This window comes from Watersipora subatra, chromosome 2, assembly GCF_963576615.1.
Source record: "Watersipora subatra chromosome 2, tzWatSuba1.1, whole genome shotgun sequence".
NCBI lineage: Eukaryota > Metazoa > Bryozoa > Gymnolaemata > Cheilostomatida > Watersiporidae > Watersipora > Watersipora subatra.
The window spans coordinates 9889739-9903465 of NC_088709.1; the positions used below are offsets into that span (position 1 = coordinate 9889739).

Genomic DNA, 13727 nt, shown 5'->3' on the forward strand with positions numbered 1-13727 from the left:
AGCAAATTAGACCATGAGACAAAAACAGATAATAGTCAAGTAAATTATGTATATTGAAAGAAAAAGCATGGTCTAACACTTCTAGTTAACTTAGTAGTGATATTAGGATATAAGTGAACCCATTGACATATACATTAACACATTGGGAGATAAGTTAACACATTGAGATATACATTAACACATTGGGATATGTATAAGTTATTTGCAGATTTTTCATTGTTAGGTTTTAATCGCAATAACTGGACACGGGGTTTAACGAAAAGACAAACACTTAGATATATATAGGTAAAAGAAATCTCGAAACACGCCGGGCTTAATGCTAGTTAGATAACTTCAATATTTGTATATAATCATAGTAGATTTTTGCCTATCTGTACTTTTAGTAGATACATACTATATTTTTTTAATTAAAATATAGATCGCTAGTCATATCCGCACATTTATCAGATAGAACAATGAATAAAAAAGCCTCCCAACTACTTTAATAGGTTTGTGGTAATTGGACTAAAATTCTATCTGCTAAAATACACATACATGTATGCAAACCGGCCATTTGTCGAAATTGAAGGCCTTTCGTCAATGCAAGGAGTTTATGTCAAAATTTAGATTATTAATCAAAAACTTGAGCCATTTAGTTAAAAATAATAATAACAATAATAATAATGCTGGACAAAAATATTATTCTTTATAATCGATACTATATACAATATTTATAGTCGATCACTGCCATTCAGAGCAAAGTAGACTATGAGACAAAAAACATAGTTAAGTAAATTATGTGTATTGAAAGAAGCTCTTTCTGTATGACTGTTATAAAATGTACATTAGCGTTAGTGTCTAGTATAAGATGTAGTAGTTTTTTTGGGGAAGTCGGAATGTAATGGATGATCAGGCAGATTGGAGATATGATTTGACTATGATACTCAAATGTAATAGAATATGGCTAGAGTAATAATGAATAACAGAAGAAGGCAAGAATAGTCGACTGTAGATGTTTTTAGATTGAACCTAAATGAATACAAATACAATTAAATATTGTTCTGCATGATGATGAGGCAAGTGTTTAAACAGAGGTTAAGGTTTCACTGTAACGAGTGAATATTTAGCATAGATCATATTTTGAGTTTGTCAATAAAATTAATAAAAGTTCGTTGACTACCAATCGCATGTCATCTTCTAAATCATTGGAATGATTTGATAAGTATTTGTTATGCAATGCTACAATGTACAGCGTTAACAATCTGCAAAGAGTGAGCTGATGCTTTTTTTAAGCGACTCAAATAATCAAAGGGACTACTTAGGAGGTAACAGGTTATCTTCAAATAATAGCGTAACTCATAATCTTTAATAAATAATAGTGTAAATATCTGCTATAAACTTCTTCCCTCTAACAGATCTCTCTGCCAATCCTAAGTTATAACAATGATATACAGCCCCCACATGACTACATGACCACATGACTAGCAGGTTCATGGAAGTCTTACGATATCTAAACAAATTCATAAGAAATCTACTTGAGAAGATTATTTTTGTCTCCAAGAAGCTGTTTGGTTGTCAAACTGCCAATCTACGAACAGTGTGTCAAGCATCAATTAATGCCTGTATTTGCAAATTTGTTGCCTTGCTCGTTTGTATCGTTATTTTTTACAACAAGATATTCTGTTAATATAGTTTTATACTAAACCTGAGTGTAAACAATGATATACAGCGCCTGTATATCATTGGTGTTGTATATCAGGGGCTGTATATCGTTGGTGTAAATAATATGTTCATTAGGGTTATGAGTCAGGTAATTTTCATTCGACTGAAAACTGCAGTTTGTGTGACTTATTATATTCACATATTGTTCTAGAAGATTTGTAATATCCTAAAAATAGCACTGATGAAATGGGGGCTGTATAACACTGGTTATAAGTCTAACATTTTTAAAGATATTTCTTGTCACATAAAAAATTGACCTGTGTTGTACTGCACCCTTGACAATTCTCACCAATGAGTTGTCAGACTGCAACGCCTAAATTTTTTTTGTAGAGGCACAGCTAGCCAAAAGACTTTGTTTTGTTCAATTATGTCCGTGCTTCTCTTGAAGAAAAATGTCAAGCTAATGTAATGTGCCAGAAGTTTGTGAAGTTGCAATCTCTAATTTGGTTTGGTTAGGTATTACAGCAAATAAGTGAAGCGACAACGAAAGCTTGAGTGAACATATAGCTCTGAAAACTTGAATTTTATAACAGTCGGCTTGGCTTCACTTAAAGGTTGACTTGCAACAAAATTCACATTTTGTACTTCAATAAAATTTGTTGGGATTTATTCTCCCACGCATGCCGGTCTTGTCGTTCAGTACTATGTATTGCCACTTTAGACAAAGTAGTTTCATGTGTGCCGCGCCTTCCATAACATCGTAGCAGTACTAAAGTCTGAGCGTGATATATTATCCGGCCAACGGGCAAAACATCCGGTGTAGAACTTATCGCTTGTACTCAAGAGATTTTCGCGATGGCCTCGAGGATCGTTCAACGAGTTCGAACCCCTGTTCAGAGTTCTCTGCGCCAATACAGTAGTGCAGGAACTCACGAGGACCATGTCAAATCTGGTATACTATTAAATAGCTTACTATTGTTTTTAATAATAACCGTGTTTTTTTGTGGTTTCGCGATATCGTTTCGCACATGTTGAGATGGTTTGCAAAGTTCTGCTTTATTAAAGAAAAGTTGCACAAGTTAGGAGCAACAATATAGTTTTGTATTATATGAATCATCTTACAAAGTCGAGAAAATTTCCAAAGTAGTGGATCTGGATCAGGCTTTTCCAATTATAGGAATTACTGCCAAATAAGCTTTTATTAGAAGCTTCTGGGTAAATACTAAAATACCAATGTGCTAGGTAATTAGCGTTGAACGTTTTACCACTATTCAGTATGCTTCAAGTGTTTACACTATAGAAAACAATATATGGCTTTGTTCTAAATCTAGAGCATGGGTGCACGAGTTTAACATGGAGTTTCATGTGGTTAATTAGGGAAATCACCAAGATACCGGTTTTTTAAAGTTCACTGAAAATCGTGAACCTACATTGGGAACATAAAATCGGTTTTTCACTTAGTGGTTATGTAAGATTTTATTGCTTTCTAATGACAATAGGGAGCCAGCAGCAAGTTTTTCAGTCTCATGCTTACAATATTTGCCAAGAGCTGGCATTCCTTTTCATGTTACTGTATAAAAGCAACCAACAATAAGTTGCCAGAAAACTAAACACTGCTAACAATCTTTTCTGAAAGCCAGAAACTAGTCTTGCGCCCTCATGAAAACACCAAATTGAGTGTTTGTTGGCAAGCAATGTCCTGTGAATAGTCATAATGGCAGTATTACAAACACATTTTAGCTGTAAAATTTATGTTATATATCAGTTTATACGTGCAAGTGATTCATTTATCCATTTTAGCTAAGATGTGGAAATATCTTACCATATTTGCTGTTCCACCATCAATTGTTGCTGCTTACTACAACGCATTTTACATTGTCCCACATCATGAGAGACCCGAGTATAAAGAGTACGAACATCTGAGAATCCGAAGTAAAGTAAGTAAAAATCTGTTACAAATTCATATCCTATCGCAACCACACGACAGCGGTAATTTGTCATGCTATATCGATGTCATTATTGAATGCGCTCTTTCATGTTTCCATGTTAGGGATTTTCTGTGAATAAACTGACCTTTTTGAAATGTTTGCTGAAATTTATCATTGGGAATATTTTAAAAATTAGTGCATGCGTTTTAATTCATTGCTACTTTTTGTAGATCCTTTTTTAGTTACATAAGATTATTTATAATTAGATTATTTTGATAGCTCTATTCAATGTGGTGTCCTGCCAGGAGATGTCAGGCAAACAGAGATTATGTAACTATATATAAGCTGTAGCTAAGGAGTTGGTATAAACCTAACAACAACATCTCTTTGCGTAGAGTTTGTATAATCTAACTATATTATACAATCTTCTTATTTTTGCTAAACTATTTTTCATGTACCTCGAAGTATGAGACTGAGTTAAAAAACAAGGAACTATTTTGATTATAAAATATTACCGTGGTGCTGTTATGAAGTATTTCGATGGCATCAATTTCTAAAGAAAAAATGTAAAGCCTTGAAGTGAGAAAACGGACATAATGTTTTTAATTTTTAAAGATATTTTTAATGTTTCAAAGTTGAAATATGCCATAACCATGGCTGCTAGTACATCAATTTGGTGTTCCTGAAGATAATTCTCATCGTTCATCTAAATTTTTTAAGGTTTTCATGTAAGATTTTAAACCACATTATGGATCTGAAAATAATGAATATGATTTAGACCTCAGTAACTTTGAATTGGAGTGTAGTTCTGATGATAGCGTTGATCTTCTCAGGTACACCATTGCTAAAATCATGGCAATTGCTACAACAGCAACGAAAAAATTACTTGTTATTGATGAGTCGATATTAGTATTATTTGGGGACACTTTTCTACTGATCACTTTCTGTTATGTGCCGCAAATGTCAAAGTGGCCATCAAATAGAGGTGGCGTTCAATTAAGCGATGATGTTGCATTTTTTAACCCTCCTTCTATAGTGACATTCTAGTAGAGCTGGTGTTCCAATAAAGATGATGTTCAAATAAAGGTTTTACAGTAGACCAATAATTGAAACCTACTAATGGGTTTGGATTGTTGGTCTAGCCAATAATCCAAACCCATTAGTAGGTTTGGATTATCGGCTAGACCAGGGGTCGGCAAACTTTTCCACTCAAAGAGCCATATGGACCTGTTTTCCACAGAAAAGAACACAATGGGAGCCACAAACCCCTTTCATATTTCAAATTAAAAAATAAATACCACATGTAACTTTTTTGTTTAGCTTTTAATGTTTTTATACAATGTTTACATCATAAAACGTAAAGTTGTGGCATGTATAATGATTTAATTGCTGAGAAAACAAAATTACACTTTTGCAAAGAACAATAAAATAATTTCAGTGGTTTTATTGGCGCATAAATTGTTATAAGGTGTACTACCTGTATTAGTGTTGTTGCTTGTCAGTAGTGTTGTTGACATATTTCAGACCTACATGTAAGTGGCTGGCCAGCCTTACTAGATTTCCAATTGTTTAATTAACCCAGTTCGTTGACATAATATCAGGAGGTATTTCGTAGCGATCTGACCTTCCGCGCGAATCCGCTAGTACGTCTTGCTAGTACGTCTTTCGGTACTTTTATGTTACAGTCACGTGACAATCATGTAATAAGGTACTAATAATACAACATAATGTAAATAACGACGCTTACCAAGCGACAATGTTTGGTTTATCACCATACTTACCATTTTTAAAATTATATTACAAAATCTAGTGATAAAATTTCTATATTTTTATGAATTACTTGGCATATGGTAATAAAAGGAGAAAATTCCGAAGTCAGAGGGAGCCGCAGCGAGGGGATGAAAGAGCCGCATGTTGCCGACCCCTGGGCTAGACCAATATAAGCCCCCAAACATGCCAAATGAAAAACAAAACTCATGAGTGATGCTAGTATTGCAAGGTTTTCAGTTTGCTGAGTTGATAGTGGGGTATGCAGCACAGTTATAATGATAATATGTAGTTTGTCATTGGTCTGTACCGCTTCTCATAGACAAACATACTAAACGATTATATAGTATTCCACAAAGATGTTACTTTGGATTAAAATACAGTTGTATCGCTTAATAACCATTTTTATGAAATGCGTAGGATTCGCTGCTGTCATACCTCCTTCATGTCTCGTAACTGTGTTTTAGCCATTTCCATGGGGAGATGGTAACCACACAATATTCCACAACCCTACCATGAATGCTGTGCCTGGAGTCGGGTATGAGAAGGACCCTGAACATCATTAGCCATCTCTTGGATTTTTTAGGTAAGAAACAGATATGTTACTAATTAGACTGTCGCTACATTCATCCTGGTTAACCATTGTTCTTGCATTATATGTTGATACCATTGTGATTGTGTAATGTTGCAGAGTTGGTGGGTTACCATATGTATTTGAGTATAACAGGAAAAATTTTGTACCAGTTTTCAATCAAAATTAAGGGTGCGCCTTATACATGAGTAAATATAGGTATTTGTATAGCGCGCTGTTGATTAATAAAGCGTTATTGTGGCTACAGCCCGCAATGCAATCATTCTCAAAACAATATTTACCAAGTTTGTTGCTGTGATTGAATACACAATTTACCTATATATACATATACGTTACTTTGCTGATAAACAGCGCTTCACTTTAATATTTTTATTTGGAAGTTCTTTGTCATAGTTGCATGTTTTCAACAGTAGTTGTTACTTATTATTTCATGTTTGAGCTGAGAAAAAAGTGAATAAAATTAACACAAATTCTTATTCAAAACTGCATGTTAAATTTGATTTACCACGCAGTTTTGAATAAAAACCACCACACATTCAAACAAGCATTTCATGGCTAAATTTTTCATAGTGTGTCGCGTATTTTACAGGTGCCAGAGCATGGTAGTGTCTTGTGAAAGGAAGAAATCCGGATGCCGATTCATTTATAGATTTCTGCTAAAGTAGAAACAGTTATTTTGCTGTGTTGTTTATGATAAATTATCTAAAAATAAATTCTCTGATTCGTTGTGATGGCCATGTTGTTTATTTACCTAATTCTGTATCAACACCTGACATTGAATTCTCTTATACCACATGACAAGTACGCTGCTTCCTTGTGTATGCAGTAATAAAACTGCCTCAAGTAGCTCTGCTGGTTGACTCCGGTTCAGCCTCTTCAACATGTGCTAACAAGTAGATAATCTTATGATGATATTATCAAGTAGTGTTATCGCTGTTGTGCCAGCACAGTTATTTTATTAGATGGCAAACCCTGAACTGGCTTGATTTATTATTACTCCTTGAACGCTGCAGTTATGTATATTGGGATCAGGTCAGATGTGAAGCCTTCGCAAGAGCTAAAGCTGTTTTCTCAGCATTGCAACCAAGACTGTATGACAATACAGCGTTTTAATTACAACTTGCGTCTACACTACTCATTAATATATGAACAATGGTGATTTAGGTACTTGTTGGTTTTTCAAACAAATTTTAAGGTACATTCTGAGAAAAAAGTCAGTATGTTAATGTATGAGCTTACTCATGCGAGTTCTCTGTAGAACAATTATTGATCAATGTGGTTGTAATCAATGATTACAACCACAATCATTCATTGTCAGCTTTTTTAAAAATTATGCTTGCTGAGTAACAGCTGCAAAGATGGGTAAATCTAATCATATTCGCTTTTCTGTTTAGCTGTAGTTATCGGTTCTTATCAATAAGAGGACACAACTTCGCGCTGAGAATATATGCGAGTGATAGGTCTTAGTCTATTGTTTAGTCACAGCAATTGCTGCCACAATTGTGGGAGTCTTTTGCTGCCATCGTAAGGTTATTCAAGAAGCTTGCACTCAGGCTACCACCGTAGTCCGATTACATATGATCCTACCGGATCCACTGTTGAAGAGAGATACATGATGGTTTAGACAGAGCTGCTTTCAAATGACTTTTTTATGACTCAAATCAAATCATATCCAGCAAACTACAAATCAAATCCCCTACCCTTGTCAGCAGATTCAAAGAAAAGCAAATCAAATCAGACCAATAACGAATTCAAATCCTGAATCATTTGAGAATGATTTGAAATACTCTTTCAAATTGTTTGCTCGATTATAGCATAGTATGATCAATCTGCAGTGTAGCTGTAGCGGCATAGCCTGTACTCCTCCTATCCATAGGACCTGAACCAGGGGGAAAGGGTAGGGGGTTTGCCCCCTGTCCGTTTTGGGTTCTATGGATAGGAATAGTATAGCTGTATCTCTGTACCACTATATGTATTATGTATGCTAAAATCATCACTAGATAAGGTTTTTTTCTTTGTTCTACGAGGTATATTAAAACATCATGGCAAAGCACATCATACCATTGGCTGGATACATCAATGAATGAGTGGAGGGTTATGTAACAGTTTATGGTCATGGCTGTGACTGCTTTTATTGAAGCAAGAATGTACAAATGTAAAAAAAAACAACTTTGGATACTTGTTTAAAGTTACAAAATATAAGATAAAAATATAAGATAAAACCTGAAAATGTTGGCAAGTGAAACTCAGTTACTGAGGCTTGAACTTGAAGGAAACGAAACTAAGCATTGAGCCTATAATCAACAGTTACATAATATTAACACATTTACTTAAATACACTTGTTGCATTTTAGAAAAACTAGCTTGCGCAAGTTTTCAGATGTCAAGGAGCTCTTGTGTGGCCTCATGATGAAGCCACTTTTACTAAAAATCCGTTCTATGGGAGCTGATGAAGCTGGTACTGAAAGGACCTTCAGCGCCAGCTTGCTAAGCCTCAGTAACTGTGTCTCACTTTGCCAATAGCTTAGAGTGTTACAAGAAGATCTGCTTTTCACCATATACTTTTCAATCTCCTGCTGTACTGAATCCAGGTTACTTGTACTAGCTAAAGGTACTCTATTCAAAAAATCAGCGAACATATCTTCATTAACACATGTTTGTATTTGCTGAGTGCATGTGACTTCCTCTTTCTGTACATCGTCCTTTTTAATCACAATCCCGTTTTAAGTATTATACTTCACTTAGTAAGTAAGTGACTGTGTATAAAATATTATTAATTATATTATTATACATATAATATAATTAATTTTATAATAATAATGTATAGATAAATGGTAATGTTAAAACTATGTATGATATATAAATATTACATTTATTATACTTACTTAGAATATTATTGTTATGCTATTCGTTTATAATTTAAAATAATAAATTAAATCAAAATGTTATTTAATATTATTTTAATGAATTTGATATAACAAATAAAATTTTAATTTATTTTATTAATTAAATCTCATCAAATTATAATATAATGCATATTTATATTCATGAACATTGTCATTTTTGTGAATATTGAATGTGTCGGCGGCATGGAATAGTATTGTATAGAATATTATATATTATAATACTATATTCAATCATTCATGCCGTAGGCACAGCACAAGTAATTTTTATTTTGACTAGTGATTGTGAGGTTAGAGTGGGATAGTCACAACCAATTACTAGGAATCAAATAATTGACATCAAAGTATTCAATGCCAGCACCACAACTACAAACATGCCTTTTCCACAACTTATCAGAGCTGCTCATGTTGATTTCTTTCACACACACGACACGCGGTCCATTTCTTTTTTCTGTAGAGGGACACACACATGCGGTTGCTTAGCCCCGATACCAATGGCGCCCACTTCTTGCCAATGTTTGGGCTAACTTCGCAAATGTCGTAAAAATGTTTCGATTGGTTACAAAAGACAAGGCTATCAATAGCGATGTGATTTGAATTATTTTTCAAATCAAGTCTTCAAATCAGCCCGAAACTTCAAATCAAGTCAAGTTACTTCCAAAACTTTTCAAATCGAATCAAATCATCATTTGTGTCAAATCAGTACGAAATGATTTGCTTCAAATATTCAAATCACCATGATTTGAGAGCAGCTCTGGGTTTAGATTTTAGAATATAACAAATTTGAGTCAGTCCTGATACTCGGCTGCTGGGTCAGCTTCATGTATAGTCCTTGAAAAGAAAAATTTCTGTACAAAGCCACATACTATAGCTTTGTGCAGAATTTTATATTCTTTATGTAGCTACATACTGTAGCTCCATAAAGAATATAAATGCAATAGTATGACAACTCCACTCAAATGGTAATGAGGTTTGTAGATGGTGAAAAGATGTACATCACATAGAGAGCAAAAGAAAAGTGTTAATAACTCTAGTCATTTGCAGAACAGGTTGCAAATGACTAGAATTATTTATATATATAAATCTCAGTGTTTGTTCTTTTGCCAAAATAATTGTGTGCATCATACTCATTACACCCATCAATCTTTAGTGCTGATTGATTAAAATAGCATGCTTCTTGCTTCTACTAGCACACTTAAAAATCATGATTGCGTGAGAGATCATGGATTGAGGATCGTGATTGCGTGAGAGGTCATGATGCCATCTTTTGTTCTAGTGCTGGCTTCAGACAATCGGGCACGGCTCTTATTGTAGTAAAGATTTTGACTAGTGTCAATTACTCAAATTCATTGAGTAAAAAACTTAGCCAATTAAAAATGAATTATCTATGCAAAAGCTATTTTTATTACCCGTGAAACTCTGAGCATTCAGCTGATACATTAATATTATAATGAAATGAGTGAGAAAAATTTTAGCTAGAAGTCACTACAACTTTGTTTCAAGCTATTGAGCTTTTAAGGTGACCGATTGTCCCCTGAAGAATACAAAAGTATAAAACAATTTTGTAGCATTGCCACTTATAGGTATTTATAGCCTTGAGGTCAACAATTATTGGACTTGGTCGAGCTCAACTGGAAAAAAGCAGACGGTCACTTGAAAATAATGATATTCTACTTCGAGTGTGAAAGCCTTTTCTTGTAAAATGAAGGGTATTACAATACAATCAATTTTGGTATATGTGAACTTAAAGCAGACACCAACTCTGGCCATTATTACTAAATATTCAAGATGTTAGCTACATCTTTGAGCCTATAAGTAGCATTGCACCAGCAATCAAGCTAGTTTTGTGCGCAATACAAGCCACACGCTTTAAACCCTACTTTGTGGCTCTACAGGAAAAACAAGAAATCTGAAAGCACTAGCAGACTTTGTTTTAAAAGTACTACATTTGAACCAATATATATTCAGATAGATGACACATTTACACCAGCAGAATATCTCAGATCATTGCACCAGTGGCTACACCAGCTAGTTCAGCACATTGCTTAACTGGTTGTCTTCTAGAAGGCGGTTATTCTTTAAGTTGAAGGTGCTTTCCCTTTAGAATAAATTCAGAGAGAAATGATCAAGACACAGGAGAAAAAACTACGACCATTTTAAGATCAAGAATATAAATGTTTTTCCATTTATATTATACTTGTTCAAAGCTATTTCTATTATTGCTATTAATTACTTCATTGTTTTCATTTTGGCACAAAGCTTTGCTTTGGCAAAAAACCTAAGTTTTGCAATATCACAGTTTTTGTTAATTATTAATAGAATCATAACAATGAATCTGGAAAGGTTTAAACATCTCAATAGAATGATGGAATCACTATTTTACTTAATACATAATTGCTAGTGTCGATGAGAAATACCCTCCCTGGAATGGAAAGCGATGAAATATACAGTTGAAAAAAGGAAGACTGTCTTACCAATTTTTCCTCAGAGACTAAAACTACTGCGCTGACGCTTGGATTGTACGGCAAAAGCTTAAATCACCATTCCTGGTGCACTTTTTTACAACTAGGATGCATTCTCTAATTCTTTTTGGAGAATTTGACAGAGCTTCTAGAATGTGTTCCCTATAAAAAAGGAATGTCATTCGGGCTCCACAGAAGAAAGAAAAACAGTAGACTCAGATATACAAGTGTTGACAAGGAGGCAAGAGGCTGAGGTTTGCAAAGTTTCATACTACAAGTTGTAAATTTTGAGCACTTACGTTGGGGAAGAAGGCCAAGCTGATCAATAAAAGTTTGTTAAAAAATAGTCTCATTGCTGGAGGTTCTTTAATGTAGTGATTATAATTATATTATTTTCTACTGTTTAATTGTTTTAAAAAGTCTCAAGACTGGCCAAAAAGCCTGTTAGAAGAAGGAAGCCGATCAAAAGTTTGGTTTATCCAAAGCAGTTGTGATTGGTAACTGTGGACCTTGCACACTAAATCAGCGTTGCCAGGATATTTGACAATCACTCCCAGATGTTAAAGTGGGTTGAACTGCATTACACTTCCTCTTAGACTGAGCACAAGTTAAGACAAAGATATGTCTAAATTCATCTAGGATCTAACATATAAATGGATTTCTGTGCTGTATTTCCCTGACCAGTCTGCCAACACCAAGACTTCCAGTCTACTACTTGACCATTTGTGCGTGCTTTGTACATATTTTTATGCAGCTGATTTTATTCATTTATTTATTCATTCATTTCATTCATGATTCACACCCGTTCAAGTTATATATGACACCTTCAGTCATATGATTGGCAATAGCTTTTTTCCGTCGTGTACATGTATTCCTAGATAGTGGTACTGACTGAATAGCTTGCTGAATATCTTGCTTTTCAGGGTAGAGCGCTTGAACAACTGAAACCATGCATTCTTTGAACAGTTTGCTATGGCTGTATGGAGCCATTGCCTTGGCAATTTTATAACAAACCTCATACCCAGCAGTAGCCGCACTTTGTTGCAAGTTTGTAGCTCCCCTCATCATAGCCAATATGTTCATTAGCCTGCCTTGTTAGTCTAGCAAGCTGTTCCTGCCGCCTAGCTGTACCTGAAGAAAATCTTTCATCATAGTCAGGATGGTTTTGAGTGTAATACCTTTTGACATTTGCTACCTTTTTTACAGCAACTGAATTATTGCATATCAAACATATAGGTTTCCCTTTTACTTCATGAAAAAAGAGTTGTGTAGTCTAGTCTGGATTAAAACGTCCGTTTTCTCTGTCTACTAATCTCTGAGCCATGATTGCTTATGAATTACTTTTTCAAGTCATTGGTCATAGCAGAAGTCCTGAAAATGCAAGCTGGGAAATTCAGTGTAGGAAAAACCAAAGTTGAACCAATCTCAAATGGGGGACATATTCCCTAATCAAACAATTTATGTTGAGAAATTCCCCACACTAAGGCAAAACTAAATTTCAGTATTGTCAATAATGCTGGTCAGGTCATTCCCGATAACTAATAATTACTACTGATACAATAAAAGTAATGCATTGCCAAACAAACTCTTTAAAATTTGCAAATCATTAAAAAAACTACAACAGCTGGGTGACCTGATAAGAACAGCTGGAGGGTCTGATCAGGCCCTTGAGCCTCTATTTGGACACCCCTGCTGTAGACAATAGCCAGCTAGGTAGTATAGTGACTCTTCTTCGCTGATTTCCTCACGTGAAGCCAGAGGTATATCTATGAGCTGAGGCTCTGCATTCGCACCTCTATGGTAGATGGCAATAAATCTCCGAAGTACTCTTGTTCATCTACACAGTCAAAAGTTTTGGTCGGTTTGAGATGCTGTACCACAGTGATCAGTTTTAGAGCATATTTAAATTCTCTAGCAGTTGGCACTGGACTTCTAAATCTTACCGAGTTGAAAAGGTAAGAGCTGAAAAGGTTGACACAGTCCTGTGTCAACCTGGAGGTGAGTAAGAACTCTGTGTTGTCAAGCACATCATCACAAATTTTGAGTACAGATTGTGTGGATAGATGAATACCAGCTTGGACTGGCTTTCATGTACAGTATACTTGACTCTTACATGCATTGACTAAACTATTTGTGTAAAATCATCAAGAAATGAATGAGTATCAGCATGAGCATAAGCATCAAGTTGGTGTTTAGATAAACCCATTACCAACTATCAAAAGGACATCCAATCAAGCCAAACTGTGTCAATAAACCAAGCTGTTGTTAAATACTCCTCCGATCTACCTTCATTGTGAACAAGGTACCTCAGTGCCATGCTAAAAGACTTACTAAAAATGTAGGGCATTCTCACACTCATCTTGCTAAAGTGTCCTGTACAAGCAACAGTTTTATCAGACAGATTAGGTGCTAATTTTAAATCTTCATCAGACTG

At 34.8% G+C, this 13727-nt stretch overlaps 1 protein-coding gene across 1 annotated transcript; it reads left to right on the forward strand.

Annotated features, from left to right (window-relative positions):
* Window positions 1–2450: 2450 nt before the first annotated feature.
* On the forward strand, window positions 2451–5934 carry LOC137387845 (cytochrome c oxidase subunit 6A2, mitochondrial-like). The gene is made up of 3 exons (XM_068074358.1): window positions 2451–2593; window positions 3442–3578; window positions 5804–5934. Exons 1-3 carry the CDS (start codon window positions 2497–2499, stop codon window positions 5900–5902), a joined length of 333 nt encoding a protein of 110 aa, XP_067930459.1. The 5' UTR covers window positions 2451–2496; the 3' UTR covers window positions 5903–5934.
* Window positions 5935–13727: the final 7793 nt, after the last annotated feature.

What these genes read in the sequence shown, in the direction of transcription:
- LOC137387845 (XM_068074358.1), top strand. Translation starts at nt 2,497, where the DNA reads ATGGCCTCGAGGATCGTTCAACGAGTTCGAACCCCTGTTCAGAGTTCT. An exon ending in CGAGGACCATGTCAAATCTG is followed by an intron (nt 2,594 to 3,441) that starts GTATACTATTAA and finishes TATCCATTTTAG; the next exon opens with CTAAGATGTGGAAATATCTT. An exon ending in ATCTGAGAATCCGAAGTAAA is followed by an intron (nt 3,579 to 5,803) that starts GTAAGTAAAAAT and finishes ACTGTGTTTTAG; the next exon opens with CCATTTCCATGGGGAGATGG.